Below are 16799 nucleotides of genomic sequence, written 5' to 3' on the forward strand. Positions count from 1 at the left end.
CTACTAATACATATATATGTTGTTTACTTTCCCTTTTGACGCCGCAAGCAAACCATATTTTTGAAAATTTTATTTGTTTCTTTGGGCTAGTCCTTCCTCCATTGTACATAATTACTCTCACCTCCCATATTCTTGTCGTGAAGATTCGTCTTCAGCTAATGGTCTTGTTTTTAAGAACAAAAACCGTTATCCTTGAATCTCAGATGACCACTTAGAAAATGTGCTAGAAGGAAGAGAAGACCTCGGCTGTGGATGCGTCTTACACTGCATATTTCCTTGATAAAAACAAAGTCTTCAAGGTTGAAACCATCAACTCAATTCTTGATTGACTCGGAAGTTATTGTTCCGAGTGACATGGAGACTCTTCAGCCGTGATCCTACCTACGCTTCGACCTTAATGTTTTCTTGTGGAGAACGAATGACTCGCAAATTTTAGTTACTATACGTTTCAGACTCGATTTTACTATTTAAATGATGATGATTGTATTTAGTGTCGTCTGAATTGTACACAATATGCAGTTCTGATATTACTTTCGGTGTTTCTTCCAGACATACTTCCGGAGTGACAACGGATTTGCCCAGCCGTCCTTTCCCCCGAGCTAAGATAAATAAATTTGCTATTATATGTCACTCTTGTGCGGACCGCTTTCTTTACCAAATATTGTTCCAATCCAGCCCCCTCACAATTTGATTTTGTTCCCCACCGCGAACCAAATTTTCTGGAAGGAGGTCTGATTGTTTTGTTTCTTAATTTTACATCTCTTTTGGGCACCGTGGTTATTTTGGATGTGGGTTCACAGATCAACTTAGGACCAGAAATACAGTGTCCCAACAGGAATGGAACCAAAGTATTCCACTGCAGATGGAATACTGCTAATTTAGCCCAATCATGGCCAATTTGTAATGCACTGCAGGCCAGGACAAAACATGGGCCATCTTTTTTGTTCTTCCTGTGGCAACGGTTTGCTGACTGCGCAAAGGGGAGCTATATACACACATACTTATGTGACCATCTTGCATGAAAGATTTGTTTCACCATGCATGTTGGAGGAATTTTTTGCCCACACACATACCAACTTGCTGTCCAACTTACTAGAAGATCATTCATCGTTAACAACCTTGGCCTTACAGAGAAAAGAGTCACGTGATTTCTTCCGCTGGTCTCATTGGCGGATCTAAATAATAATAATAATAATAATAAACTTGCATGAACGAGTACATACACGATAAACTTTCATGAAGAACGTCAAAACTATCATGCAAGTTTACAGAAGATTTCAAAAACTTTCAACATGCATGAACGACGGCACACACGATCAACTTGCCTGTAGTTTTATCATTTTTCATGCAAGTTGGCGATTTTCTGAATCTCTTCTATTCTGCTTAGCGTGCTTCTTGTTGTATCTAGGCAATCACAGCTACGAACAGTTTACTTCGCAGACTAGGGTTGGTAACCAGAAGGTTAAAGAAATCATTTTTATAGTTGTGATTGTCAGTGCCAGCTATTACGCATGTTTATTTATTTATTTATTTATTATTTTTTAAGGAACAAAAGTCATAAATTTCATTTTAATTTTATTTGCTGGCTCGCGGGCCAAACTTTGGCCTGTACTGATTTAGCCATAAAGGAGTTCTTCTGAAAATACTAGTGTGTATGTAAATTTTATATTAAAGTTCATTTCTATCCTTTCTAGCGTCTAATTACAGAAAAAAATACCAATAGAAGAGTTCTGTATATTCATGTAGAATAAAATATTTAATGTCTGTCAGTTGTACAAGTAGAGCAGAAACATAAGTAAATGGTATGTCAAATATTTGTTTTCTTGGTATTATAACAGCGTTTAGTTAAACACTTTTTATAAGATAAATAAATAACGAAATGTAATCTAATACTAAGAAAAATATAGATGATATCACATTACAACTATTATAATTTCAGAATGGTGATTTAAATTCATGCATTCAAATACTACGAGAAGCTCTTTCTGAAGCATCATATGCATTGGATCCAGCAAACTTGGCCAAAGTAAATATTGTTGATATCATTAAGAAACTCATCAACTTGCAGGAAATGCCCATGCATTTCTTAGCACTCAATGTAGACGACAATAGACCTGATGGTGTTATAAGGTAAATTTAAAAGTATTATCTAATTTAATATAGTACTACTAAGAAATTTGATTATGTAATATTTCACCTTAATCAAAAAAGGTAGAATCTAAATCTCATTGATAGTGTGTATAGAATATAAGAATTTATGGTCAGATTACTGCGATAATTTTATTTTTCTTTAGTCTAACAAAACATTTGTGTCGCATTGTTATACTTTGCAACTTATTGAAACTGAGAAAAAAAAATCTTTTATTTCTTTTGAATCAGGATTTATTTCTGAACAGATACATAATTTCAAAACTATTTCAGTATAGATACAGTAGTTATTACTAAACTTTTATTTTTCTACCTGGCCAGATGGTACACATTCAACTGGATCATGATTATGGATGTTTTGCGTCTTGACTGTCAACATAATTTTCTGGTCTACCGCGTATATATATATATATATATATATATATATATATATATATATATATATATATATATATATATATATATATATATATATATATATAATCTTAACATACTCTGCGATACCACCAGATTTGCCAACCCTACATGTATTTTCAAATTGCACTACTTCAGATTATTACAGTTTCAAGTCTACGTTGCGTATCACATGTATTATTCAGGTTTGCAAATTAAGGACGCTACAGTATATCAAATACCGAAATTTTGGTGACCCCTACTGTATAGTAAGTTAATAACGCAAGGAAAAGGACAATCCACATCCAAAGTATCGTAGTCTCGAACACTATATTCATGATATGATGCATATCTTTTAAATAGGAACGAAGTTAAAAGGGATTGGAAATTTGACTTCTGTTTCGAAAGGCTTTATTTCTAAAAACTGCTGATACAGTCATCACACTTGTTGTCAATAGATGTAATGATCAGTATCCTCTACAGCTATATGATATATCAAAGTGTTCCGGACAGGGATGCCCACAGATTGCGCATATTAATATCTTATCCTTTCGCATATATTTATATCCCTTTTTCTATTATTATTATTTTACTGCCACGCGTGTCGTTTCTGTGGTAATTACATTTCTTGAGTTGGTATTACTATTTCTAGACTTACTTCTATGCCTTTTGTGGTTTTTATTCTTCCTATCACGTCCGTTCTGTTGATGTCGGATGGCGTTTTGTGCAACCATCAAAGAAAGTTTGGCCATTTGATTAGCTATTTTAGTATTATCACAAGGATTATTAACTTAGGAGGGGAGTTTTTGTGGGGTTTGGACTAAAGGTTGGGATGCTTGATGTTAACCGGAATTTGACTTAGGAGGGGAAATATTTACCATCGGCGGTGAAGAAGGAGGTTGGAAAGGTAAATTAGAGATAATTTGAGGTGCTTGCACAGAGGAATTGGGTATTTATACTTAAAATAGATTGTTGCATGGCAGCAGTGGGTTGGTGCGGTTGCAAAGGAATTACCACAGGATTACTAATTTCGTTAAGGGATTGTGAGGGGGTTCGGAAAGGTATATGTCACTGAACATATGAAATACCACCATGGAACACTTTAAGTGTCACTTGCAAGCAACAACATTGATACGTGCTTCTTACAATTTTTATGATAAATATGAAATCTTCTAATATTTGCAGTTTCAAGTATGATATCTCTTGTGGGACATGGAATAAATCTCTAAAATTTTCTTCAGAATATACGTTTATATAGTGAAAATTATAGTAAAATTTGAACTTTGAATAAAGTTATTGAATTTCAAATGATTTGACAGTTAACAAAAATGTGCACCTTAACCAAATTAATAAAGATACTTTAACTTGCACAATAGACATATTTTAATTGCTATTTCTACCAAAAAAAAATAGTAGTCTGATCGGAACGCCGTTTCAGAAAATATTTGTCTTAGATACACTGTAGTTCAGAGCCTTGTGCATTATAGCTATTCCAGCTAAGTATTTTTTCCAGCTATATCATTGCATAACAGAAATTCTTTTGAAATAAAAAGAAATTTATTATTCAGCTGTAAATAATAATAATAATAATAATAAGAAGAAGAAATATTAACCAATTAAGTTAGTTACAAAATTTATAAAAAGTTATATATACTATGTGATCAAAAGTATCCGGACACCTTGCTGAAAATGACTTACAAGTTCGTGGCGCCCTCCATCGGTACTGCTGGAATTCAATATAGTGTTGGCCCACCCTTAGCTTTGATGACAGCTTCCACTCTCGCAGGCATACTTTCAATTAGGTACTGGAAGGTTTCTTGGGGAATGGCAGTCCATTCTTCACAGAGTGCTGAACTGAGGAGAGGTATCGATCTAGGTCGGTGAGGCCTGGCACGAAGTCGGCGTTCCAAAACATCCCAAAGGTGTTCTGTATGATTCAAGTCAGGACTCTGTGCAGGCCAGTCCATTACTGGGATGTTATGGTCGTGTAACCACTCCGCCACAGGCCGTGCAGTATGAACAAGTGCTCAATCGCGTTGAAAGATGCAGTCGCCATCCCCGAATTGCTCTTCAACAGTGGGAAGCAAGAAGGTGCTCAAAACATGAATGTAGGTCTGCGCTGTGAGAGTGCCACGCAAAACAACAAGGGGTGCAAGCTCCCTCCAAGAAAAACCCGACCACACCATAACACCACCACCTCCGAATTTTACTGTTGGCACTATACACGCTGACAGATGACGTTCACCGGGCATACGACATACCCACACCCACCACATTGTGTACCGTGATTCGTCACTCCGCACATTGTCTTTCCACTATTCAATCGTTCAATCGTTTACGCTCCTTACACCAAGCGAGGCGTTGTTTGGCATTTACCTGCGTGATGTGTGGCTTATGAGCAGCCACTCGACCATGAAATCCAAGTTTTTTTCACCTTACGCCTAACTGTCATAGTGCTTGGAGTGGATCCTGATGCAGTTTGGAATTCCTGTGTGATGGTCTGGATATATATCAACAGACGAGGTCGGCCTTTACGATTTTGTGCTGTACGTGTCCCTTCACGTTTCCATTTCACTATCACATCAGACACAGTGGACCTAGGGATGTTTACGAGTGTGGAAATCTCGCGTACAGACTTCTGACACAAGTGACACTCAATCACCTGACCACGTTCGAAGTCTGTGAGTTCCGCGGAGTGTCCCATTCTGCTTTCTCACGATGTGTTATGACTACTGAGGTCGCTGATAATGAGTACCTGGCAGTAGGTGGCAGCACAATGCACATAATATGAAAAACGTTTGTTATTTGGGGGGTGTCCGGATATTTTTTGATCACATAGTATGTATATAATATAATATAAATGCCTGTTAAGAAGCATGCATATTTATTTCTTCAGAGAGGTTTTTGTGGAATGTTATGAGATCTGCCTGTTGCCGTTGGAAATTCAAGAGGTGATATTTTTCTTAGAATATTTTTGATTGGTACCACACACACTATCTCTAATACCTCTGTTCACGTTCAACGTGGCTTACCATTATTTTTGCAATGTGACTTTCATCCCTTGTAGATTGAAAATATCCCCAGAGTTAATTTTCTGAAATCATCATTGATTGCAAGCCTTGTTCACATTTTACAGTGAAGAAATAATTTGCTCGCATGTAATATTATCTTTATTTTACTTGTTTATTTACTGTTTCAACAACAAAATGTATATTACTTACTTACTTTTTATCTGTTGCAGGTTTGAAGTTAATAACGATATCTTAAAAATTTTGGAATCCCAATGCACAATTCAAGTGAATTTAGAACCTAAGTATGCATTAGTAACAACACGTAATTTGCCACCGGATTTTGAAGTAGAAAATCTTGATGATGATACCAGTATTGATTTAGGAATAGGTTAGTATTTTGAACTATTTTGTAATCATATATCCTTTCGTACCTCGGTAATTACGATGAGTTTGTAACAAGATATTGTTTGTAATTCAAGATGGTTGTGAACATGAGTGGTGTGCGGTGCTGTTTCCGGCCATGTAACAAGTCATAAATGGCAACACACCTGTCGCCAACAGGACAAACTCTAAGGTAATATCAAACACATGTGCCAATTGTGCACGGGGTCCTGGCTTCGATTCCCGGTGGGAGGGCACAGAAAATTTAGTTTCACAGTGATTCACTTTCATTAATCACCGTCCCCTTTAGCTTAAAGGGTATAACCGTCAGACCTTATAAAAAAATGTGTGTGTGTGTTACCGATTTTCGCATGGAAATATATGATCTAGAGCTTCGGAATTTGTAACACCGGTAGATCTTCACCAGGTCTAATCCTGTATGAAGCCTTTTTTTTTTTTTTTTTTTTTTAGATTTTCGGATTTACAAGTCGGATTGGAGGGTGAAAGTGTATGCAAGAATGTATACACACCATTCTAACAGGTTTAAGAACGCCTTGCGTCTATGCAACCCACATTACGTCATAGTTGTACGGTAATGTTCTACGGGTTTACATAGGAGTAGAAGATAAACACTGGGAAATAGAGTTAAGACCGTTTTTCCTCTTTTTTAATCAATGTACTGGATTAAGAATCGGCAACGACGGGTGCTTACTCTTTTTATCAAAGTTCTGGATTAAAATTTGACAGCTACTTGTGGTTATAGGCAGTTCGTAATATGTTTAGCATCGTGTGTGTGGTGTGTTTTCTTGGCGTTGTCGTGCTTTCTCTCTTATTCTTATCCTATCATCTCTCACAATCAGTCACTTATTCTTATCCTATCACATCCGTTAGCCTAAATGGCATTATCATGGGACATTAAATTAAATATTTAGTTCAATTTTTACTTGTGTGGCCTCTGGAAAACCTGGCAGCAAGAGTGGACCAAGATTTCCGTTCCTGTACTTCAACGGAGCCTCCTTCAATGGAAGTTACGGTGCAGGACTTGCTAATACTCACTTCGATGGCAACCGATGTGGTTTCGTGGTTTTTTTTAAAGTAGGTGAGACTTCAAAACCGAATACACATAGACGGATTAGCCTTCTCTAACAAGTGATAAACAAATGGTTTTGTTGTTTAGCAAAGCAAAATAATTTTGTTGTTTAGTACAGTAAAATTACTGCTCGATTTTATTCGGAAGAAAACATTCTTCACGCTTAGGATTGGAGTGCAGACGACAAAAGTGAAAACTGCGCGTCGCTTACTTGCAGTAAGCCAGCCGTCTGCACCGTGGAGATACTACCGCCACTGGGGAACACACAAAATCGTTGCGGATTGGTATTAACTTAAAATTTTATGTTGTTTTCAATTAATGTTACGTTCCAGTTCAAGTGTTCTACCTCAGTAACATGACCGGTTTAGAGAATAGAAAAGTTAGTCAATTGCTGTAGTTAAAACTAGGATAGATAAAGATTTTGTATATATATATATATATATATATATATATATATATATATATATATATATATATATATATATATATATTGGTAGATTTCAGATAGAGAGAAAAAATGCACATTTATTAAACTCACTGTACTACGCAAGAAGATAGTACTTGATATTCGAAATATTCACTTTTGCAGGCATACAAACCTGCAGATACTGTCTTCAATTATTAATGACAGTGCACATATTACTAAACGAAATCTCTACTGCTGCTCCAGTGTAAGTTACATGGAGATAATGGTCCTTGTTGCTGAAAGCAGACTTTGGACTGCAATTTGGACCAGGGAGCGGTGGTGGTTGATGTCGGAATTACAGTCGGCTATTCTTCCGATATGATGGGGGGCACGGTAGCTCAGTGGTAGAACGTGCACCTCCGGTGCTTGGGGTCCCTGGTTCGATCCAAAGCTCGCGCCCTGTAGACTTTGTGGTGGACAAATACCGTGCTCGTGGGTTTTCTTGGGGTTCTTCCGTTTCCTCCCACTTTCTTCATTACACCATTTCATTCATTTCTCATTATCACCGTCTCCTTTAGACTCAACCGGCATAACCGTGGGACGTAAAACTCAAAGATTTCATTTCATTTCTTCCGATATGATGAATTTTGGAACATGTTCCTGGAGCTACGTTGAATTGGCTTGTGATATTAATAGATCATTACGTATACCATTAATCAAGCGATTATGGATATTGGAGTAACAGCAGTACTAATGACAAGAACTGAAAGTTACTGAGTAAATTTGATGGAAAATGCTTTTAAATATAAATGAGCAAAGACATTTTTATTATCCCTTTATATTATATTAGAACCTCTGTCCCTCTAATTTTTACCTTGTTTTTAATACTTACAACTACCCTTTTCCAAATTATTCTGCTGTCTATTATGCAAATTATTTTTTTATTAAAAGTTTTAATATTGTAACTATAATCAAGCAACCATAAGAACTTAATTTTCGCATACGGTCAATTAAAAGGTTGGTTGGGAAGTTGGTTTGAAGTTTACCGTCTCTTTCAGCAGCAAGAGTGTGGTATGTGAGCCTATAGTTTAACGTGGGACCTGAACCAGATGAGCTTTCACAGGGAATCGAACCAGGGTTTCTCAGGTAATTAAAAAGATACATAAAGTTTCTTGAGCATTAACAGAAAATGGGTTAGTATGTAAGTTCCGAATATACATATTTCCATGCGATTGTCGTAGTTTTTATGGTTTTAATTTTAATTTAGTGCAATCAAGTATTATATTATTCAACTTTAATTTAGATTAAATATTTGACTGTATGTATTTGTTTAATGTTAATCATCTTATGAAATTATTACCTTTTGATGATTCAATATGTCAATATTTCATTTGAATTTTGTGCACAATTTTGATTTTTTGTGTCTATTTTAATATTACGTTTTGGTTTCTCTGTTCCATAGCTTCACCTATTAGTTCCAGATCATCTTCAGTTTCATGTTTAAACGAATCTCTCGATACAGAGAATACGAAAGATAAGGGATCAGTAGCGAGCGATGCAGAATCTACAACGAACACAACGGAGGAAGAGCCCAGATTCAAAAAGAGGACTAGAAATGTTGCAGCAGTGGATTTTATCGTGGGTATGTACGTGAAAGAAAAGAAAGAAAAGAGCTTGGAACCATCACAAACTGACTAAAACACATATGCAATATAACATCAACTTACCTGGTATGAGTGTTCTCAAGGTTTAATAAAGCATATGGCCTTTCATGAAATAACCTTCGTTATCATTTCTTATCAGTAGTGGATCATTTACTGAAAATTTAAGTTTCTATCCACTGAAGTCTCAGATCAGGAAATTTCCTTTTTGTTATTTATGACTAACACTAACAGATATAAAGAACGTAATTACAGTGGCTTTTTGAGTAATATATTTGTATATTGTTTCATAGAAATGGTTTAGCTGGTGCGTAATTCTTCGGGCGCGCTGCTGGACCCACTCGTATGCCATCCCGGTGAAATTGTAACAATTTCTAAGTCACAAACTGTTGTATAAATATTGTGAGTTTAACAAGTAATTCCTTTTTTAGAGTTGCAATTTTCATAAAATGGAATCTCAGCATTCATATTCCATAAAGCATTAAAAAGTCAGTAACTGAGTTTAAAAGTTAGACAAAAAGACATGATCTCAAGTTTTGTGTGTATGTGAATTCAAATATGTAGGAATAATCAAACAGGAATGTAAAGATATGTACTAAAGAACATATTAAAATACTGAATGAAAAGTATGATACGGCTAGACCTCTCAAAATATTTGGTAGATATTAGACAGAAAATTAAAGAGACTTCCATATATGTAAATTTCGAATCGAAAGAAACACTTAACGAATAATTCTACATACACTAAGCATCCATCGTTGAACAAGATAAATATTTTTCATCTAGGTGTGATCAGACCGATTTTGAAGTACTCATCTTACGAGAAATCTGGCCGTCACCACCGATAGTATTCTATTGGACCACCAGTACTATGGACTAATGCCCAACATTGAAGTTTACATTCAAGCAAATGCCGCGGAAGCAAGCGCAAGGAATTCGGTTCTACTCCTCACGTGGTTGACATCCGCACCATACAGTTGTGGAATATCGATCCGAAAGATCATAATAGTATTATAATGGATCCTGGAAGTACCTTGCTTTTATTTTCACGTTTGGTATAATGGCTTCATCGCAAGGTATGCGCATCAGCAACTTCCTCGTAGGAACCATAAACCCATGTGGGGAAACTTTCCAGGCAGTGACGGTATGTCATGGGCCGAATATGACTACTAGCAATGAAATGAGCGTATTACTTCCAAGTATTGTGCAACTACCGACATTTGGAACCAGCCAGGTGCTTTTCGTACGGTTTCTGCAGTAGTTTTCCGTTTTGAACTGTTGACAGAGAAACATGGGTCTACGCAAGTGTTAAGGATGCACCTCAACCGGAGCCATTTTCGAATGACTGTGTTTACATTTGAAGTTGCCAAATTGATTCGTTGTCCCATCGCACGTTGGATCAATACATTTTCCTGACATGCCATTTGGCGGATCCCATGCAACACAGCTAATGTCATTTTTCTTGGAGCTCACTTGCTTTTGCTTTTTGGGACGACTGTTTCGCTACTATCTCCTGACTTTTGTGGCGGGTCAAAAGAGCTTTCGCAGTATTCACCCCGGGAAGGCTCATGACATACCCTTCCCAGTAACAGTTTAGTTTAAGCGCCATTTGATGACACACAGTCGCCTACAACTTCAGACTCATTACTCACTATAGCAGACGTGGCATTCTAGTCTCATTTCCCAGTTGACAGTGATTACATACCTAATTCTGTCTGATATATACTGAACAGACTTCTGTAAAACATGAAACGAGATTTAGAGAGGTACAAGCATAAATCTCAAGTAAAGCACTCACAACTTACTAATTAGGTTTACCTCGTATTGAAACATTCACGAAGTATGCATATATTTAAATACATATTGTATAACAAGTAGTCATCCAACAACATATTTTTGTTACAAGAACTGAAACATTTAACCATGAATTACAATAAATACTACTGTCAGCAGATCAATAGTATTTTATTGAGAGAATTACAAAGTTTCCATTACCATAATCATATTGCAATCAGTCACTAAACCAGTTATGCCGGTGCAAAACAGTAAAATAGAAACATGTCAATTATGTATTTGAAGAATAGAAAGAAAATAGTATGATGAGCATAATAGTGTTTATTTGTATTCTAATTTTTGAAAAATCAGACTGGTGAGATGTAAACTAGACAAGATGTATAAAAGAAGCTAGTTATGTTTTAAAAAGAAGTATTTATTACAGTGTATCAAAGTTCATCCTTCACTAAGAAAACCAATCGTAACTTTACATTTTTATACATTCAGAGAAAGATAGCTGCATCACTTCCAGAAATTCAGTAGTTTAATATAAAGGATGTTGAGGACTAACGTTAGAAAGTTTACTCTGATTTCTTACATTCTCATTTCATCCTTCCCGCCAAGTTAACTTTGTGGTGGACAAACACCGTGTGCGTGGGTTTTCTCGGGGTTCTCCCGTTTCCTCCCACTTTCTTCATTCCACCATTTCATTCATTACTCATCATCACCGTCTCCTTTAGCCTAACCGGCATAACCGTGGGACGTAAAACTCGAAGATTTCATTTTTTCATTTCATCCTTTCTTTTGTAATAATAGAGCCCTACAGTAACTCTACAGAACTACATTGGTTACAGTTGGATTGGAGTTAGCGACTCATTCAGCACTGAGGCTATCAAAATGTAGATCTATAGCTTAACGTAGGATCCGAATCACATGACTCCCCACCAAACCCAGCTTTCCCGCACCAGTCCTTCAACTAGGTGTCATTTTATTTAGGATTCTGCCATGTAATGTCATTAACTCTGGGGGCGATAGGTAAACAGAAGGTTCATCGGAACAGAAACAAAACTTCGGCATTATATCTTATCTTGTGTCTCCATTCTAGATTGTTCCCTTTCCACAAGGTCCTACTTTAAGTTGTCCTTTCTTGGTAGTCCGCGACAAGGTCTCCTGCTCTCAGATTTCCCAAGTAAGACTTTACGCACTCTGCAAGTATTTCGCATGCCAGCGACATTCTTCTCACACTTAGGTACCCTGACTTTATTATGCACTAGTTGTTGCTACCAAGCCTTCGGCTTGCCATACACTATAGGTTAAAGTCATGTTTATGTAAAAGCTCTAATTGTTTATTTATTTATTTACGTATTGAACACTAACCACCTCAAACTCCATACCGTATGTTTTTATGGAGTTATTCAAGAATTTCGTTACATACAACAATCCTGCAAGTACCGACACCTATTAGGGGGCGCGGTGGCTCTGGTAGAGCGTTCACCTCCGGTGCTTGGAGTCCCTGGTTCGATCCCAGCTTGCGCCGTGTTGACTTTGTGGTGGACAAACACCGTGCTCGTGGGTTTTCTCGGGGTTCTCCCGTTTCCTCGTAATTTCTTCATTCCACCATTTCATTCATTTCTCATAATCACCGTCCCCTTTAGCCTAACCGGCGTAATCGTGGAACGTAAAACTTAAAGATTTCAATTCATTTTTCCGACATCTATAAGAGTGACGCACTGAGACATTTGTCGCTAACTATAAGGAATTCTCGATTAATGATTCTGTGTCCAATGTCTTTCTACATTACAAATCTCTTAAGCGAAATTGTATAACACTCCAGGATAGCGTGATGCACAGACTGACATGCTTGCGTTTTCTAATTAGGATACAATATTCAGGACTTACAGTTATTGTGAAGTCATGCATTGTGTAACTTTCTAAATTCACTTTACATTCGTCTCTTCGAGTCAGATAGTTTTCTCAAAATATTATTTCGGAAACCTTGAATTTCTGTTCTCTCCGCGTCAGCGGTCAACTTTCACATCCATACAGTACTAAGGACAAAATTATCTTCCGTTGACTTTTTACTTCAAATTTCTTGTACATTGGTCGCGACATATGTTGTTTCGAACAAGGTTATAACATTAATTTTCCACCAGTAACGTACATTGTGTATTCTTGTTCTCATTAGGATGTAAGTAGAAAAATCAAAATTTTGGTGTATATTAACCCTGGTAACTCCGAAAAGTTAGACTGTTAACCCTTTAAAGTTGATTTTCTTGGATTTGACAATTTTTAATTGATTTTCCTTAAATTTGCTTAAACTTAAATAATAACATTAAACTTAACATTCTGTTCCCGCTTTTTTCAGGTACTAGTGAAAATGTTTTTGTTAGCCACGTCAAGAACCCGAGTAGTTTTTGGATCCAGCGTTGGTCGGATGTCAGAAATATAGAAGATATGACGAGAGGCTTCAGTAGGTATATCTCTCAAATACCGGAAGGCGCAGGAATACCAGATGATGTACATAAAGGTATAATTATAATACATACTTACAAAACGAATGTTTTTTAAAAGATTGAATGTATAGCAATAAAAACTAACTTATTCATTCTTCTTATTTCTTCCTTTTGCATCCAAAAACAGCAGGATACCTTCCTTCCCTTGAAACAGTAGCGAGATTTTCTCTTTTAGCTTCTGGGTGAATGGTCAAGTCAGAAATGTAAGTTTGAGAGATCACTTTCCCGCTAAAAGGAAACGCCAGTAATGGCATCTATGGACAGGTCTCCCAACTGCTTAACCCGGGGGGAGGGGGGGATAAGAAATTAATGCTAGCCAAGGACCGTGCAAATCACTCATTATTTTTATTATCTTTTAATATCTTGTATTGAATATTCACAATGTTGGTTTTCGAAGACAATTTATGCATATTTTAGAAAAAGAACCAGGGTTTTGTTAGGCTTATTAATATGATTTTGCGTTTCATTGTTTTTCATTGATTTCCTTATGAAGTTTTCGATTATTATTATAATTAATTTCAACTTTAATATGCATATGAAGCTTCTATCGGTATAGCTACATTAACATATTTGTTGTTTAGGTTGAACTATTGTACCATTTTTTTTTTCAAAAGAACTTTGTGTAGATCCGAAATATACAGTGAAAGATATTTGTGACCTATGTTAAATCTAAGCTCTTAATTCATACTAGTTGTACTCATTAATGCTGCCTCTTAAAGACAAGTCGCTCGCACCAATTGAGCTTTGTGATGGACAAACACCGTGTGCATGGCTTTTCTCGGGGTTCTCCCGTTTTCTCCTCTTTCTTCATTCCACCATTTTATTCATTTCTCATTATCGTCTCCTTTAGCCTAGCCGACATAATCGTTGAACGTAAAATTTACAGATTTCATTTCATTTCATTTTTAAACAAAAGTCGAACCAGGAAGAATGGTTCGGTGTGGAAGACAATTGCAATATCCTATGAATTAAAACATCATTATTAATTATAGCCATGATTGATACCTACTTCGTATGATGTATTAGTTTTAAATGTATTGTACTTAAAGTGTGGATACCTGTAAAGTATATACAGGGTTTTCATAAAGTATGGACGGATTTAATTCGCTTATAATTTACATAAAAATGCTCATATTGAAATCAAATAAAATGCAAACGGTAGCGGAAGGATTAAAGTTTTACCTGTAATCTGCACCAGCTCAGTTCATTCACCGCCACACCTCCAACTGGGCGCCATTTACGTCCACACATTCGCGTAGGACCGTCTAGGAATCGACTTCTGTGGTCTGTTGATGATGCTTTCCCTTACCCTGCTCTCTGTTGCAGGCGATGTTGGCGGCCTCCCACTTCGAGGACGGTCCAGGACGCTTTCTGTCTCCAAGAACTTAGCATGCCACTTTCGGATTGCACTCTCAGTCGGTGCCGGCTTTTTGAACTCTTTGGTGAACTTTCGACACACCAGAATTGGCCTTGCCCTCCCTCTCTCTCTCTCAACGTGTTCAGAGTTGCCGCTTATCTAACAGTGTTGCCAACTAAAAATTTAATCCTGCCGCTACCGTTTGCACTTTGATTTCAATATGAGCATTTTTATGAAAATTATAAGCAAATTAAATCCGTCCAGACTTTATGAAAACCCTGTATATTTAAATGGTGCATCTTATGTATAAGGCTCAACATAAAAGCTGTGATTTTTTAAAAATGTAATTCAAATGACTAGATGCATGAGGATGAATGATCCCAATGTCTGGGTATCTCTTATTACTGCTTTTCACAAGATGTGTAAATTGTAACACTGATGCAAATATTGTTTTGGTCTACGGAGACTAGAAATTATTATTTTTGTAGTTTGTATTTCTCAACTTCTTTCGAATTGGCGTAGTTTCAGGTCATATATCTCATTTTAATTTTTATTGTTAATTTTGAGTATGAGTAAATCATAATTAAACACATACATTTTTTTTCTGTGAATGACAACATATCATTTGTAGCTAGAGAGTACAGAGGTTTTAAATGAAAACATTTTTTAAACACAGTTTCTTTACAATAGTCAGTTTATTTTACTCCTTGTAATTACTCTTTGAAATATTACGGAACTTCATAATGTTAAATAATTTCTGCAATTAATTACGGGTTTCTTTGTAGATGGATTGTATTTGGTACAGTATGAAGCCGACAACCGTTGGTATAGAGGTCGAGTAAGAAGTATTTTAGAAAACGGCATGATTGAAATACAATATGTTGATTATGGAAATGTTGAAATAGTTTCAACAGATAAGTAAGTGAATTAATAATATGTATTTAGTTAAATACCCTTTAATATATTATTTAATGTATATTCGTATTTTCGATAAAGTACGAAAGTTCTTTATCGTTAATTTTCAAGAAAATGGCAGATATTTTAAGTTCATAATAATAATAATAATAATAATAATAATAATAATAATAATAATAATAATAATAATAATAATAATAATAGTGATGAAACTCTCTTAGAGTGGGCATGTCTTTATACCGCTTACTCCTCAGTTTATACACCATTTCTGAAACGGGAGAAAATCCTCTTCTTATAAGCCTAAGATTTATAGTATGATGGCCTAGTAATAGAGAACACACCTCTAATGCGAAGCTTCCTTGAGTTAGTATTGGTTTCTGATGCACAACTCTCTCTCCTGGGGCTTTCTCAATGAGTTCTCCCGTTTCTTTAGGTCAATTTTTATTCCACCAATCCGATCATTACCATTTATCAACTGTCTCCTTTAGCCTACATGACGTAACTCTGTCACGGTAAATTAAAGATTTAATTTCATTTTCTTTTTACTTCGTTTAAATAAGTTTTGGATCCTAGTTATCCTACCATAAGAAGGATTTTTACGGAAATATAAGCAAATATGAAACCACTGCTAAATTGCTAAAGATGATTTCAAAATACTAGAAAATCATTTTTTATTTTTGTAAAAATGCTAAAAGTTTCATTATTTGTATAAAATTATCATTTAAATAAAATAATAGAAATAATGTATTAGATTTAAAATCAAAAAATCACTGACGCGCTTATTAGAACCTTTTGAAAGTGTATATAGATCGTTTTCAGTTAAAAGTTTTCACTATTATTTTTACTAAAAAAATATCCAGTTTGAACATATATAATAAATAATGCGTTATATATATTGAACATATAATAAATAATGTCCTATTTATCTTTACCTAAATATGTACGTATAATTAAGTGAAAGATCTCGATGTTGCTTACCATCAGTTCTATTGAGAATTTGCCAACTTACACAAAGTACTGTATTTTAAGGCTGAAACTATTGTAGATTGTAATATACGAATTTCTAGTGTATGGAGTGTCCGAGAAATCCCCGGAGATCTAAGTTTAGGTATCACAGAGAACAATGTCAGAGTAATTTAATTGTAGTAATG

General features: G+C 35.8%; 1 protein-coding gene across 2 annotated transcripts in view; it reads left to right on the top strand.

Moving 5' to 3' along the window:
- qin (tudor domain-containing protein qin) overlaps window positions 1-16799 on the top strand; it is a 613696-nt gene that overhangs the window by 468837 nt on the left and 128060 nt on the right. For both annotated transcript variants that reach the window (XM_081728961.1, XM_081728962.1), the window contains 5 exons: window positions 1940-2130; window positions 5783-5940; window positions 8892-9071; window positions 13229-13390; window positions 15519-15651. In XM_081728961.1, coding sequence (XP_081585087.1) covers window positions 1940-2130; window positions 5783-5940; window positions 8892-9071; window positions 13229-13390; window positions 15519-15651 — 824 coding nt within the window. The remainder of the gene's footprint in view (window positions 1-1939; window positions 2131-5782; window positions 5941-8891; window positions 9072-13228; window positions 13391-15518; window positions 15652-16799) is intronic.

Source organism: Thermobia domestica, chromosome 10 (genome assembly GCF_964235325.1).
Source record: "Thermobia domestica chromosome 10, izTheDome1.hap1.1, whole genome shotgun sequence".
Taxonomy (NCBI): domain Eukaryota; kingdom Metazoa; phylum Arthropoda; class Insecta; order Zygentoma; family Lepismatidae; genus Thermobia; species Thermobia domestica.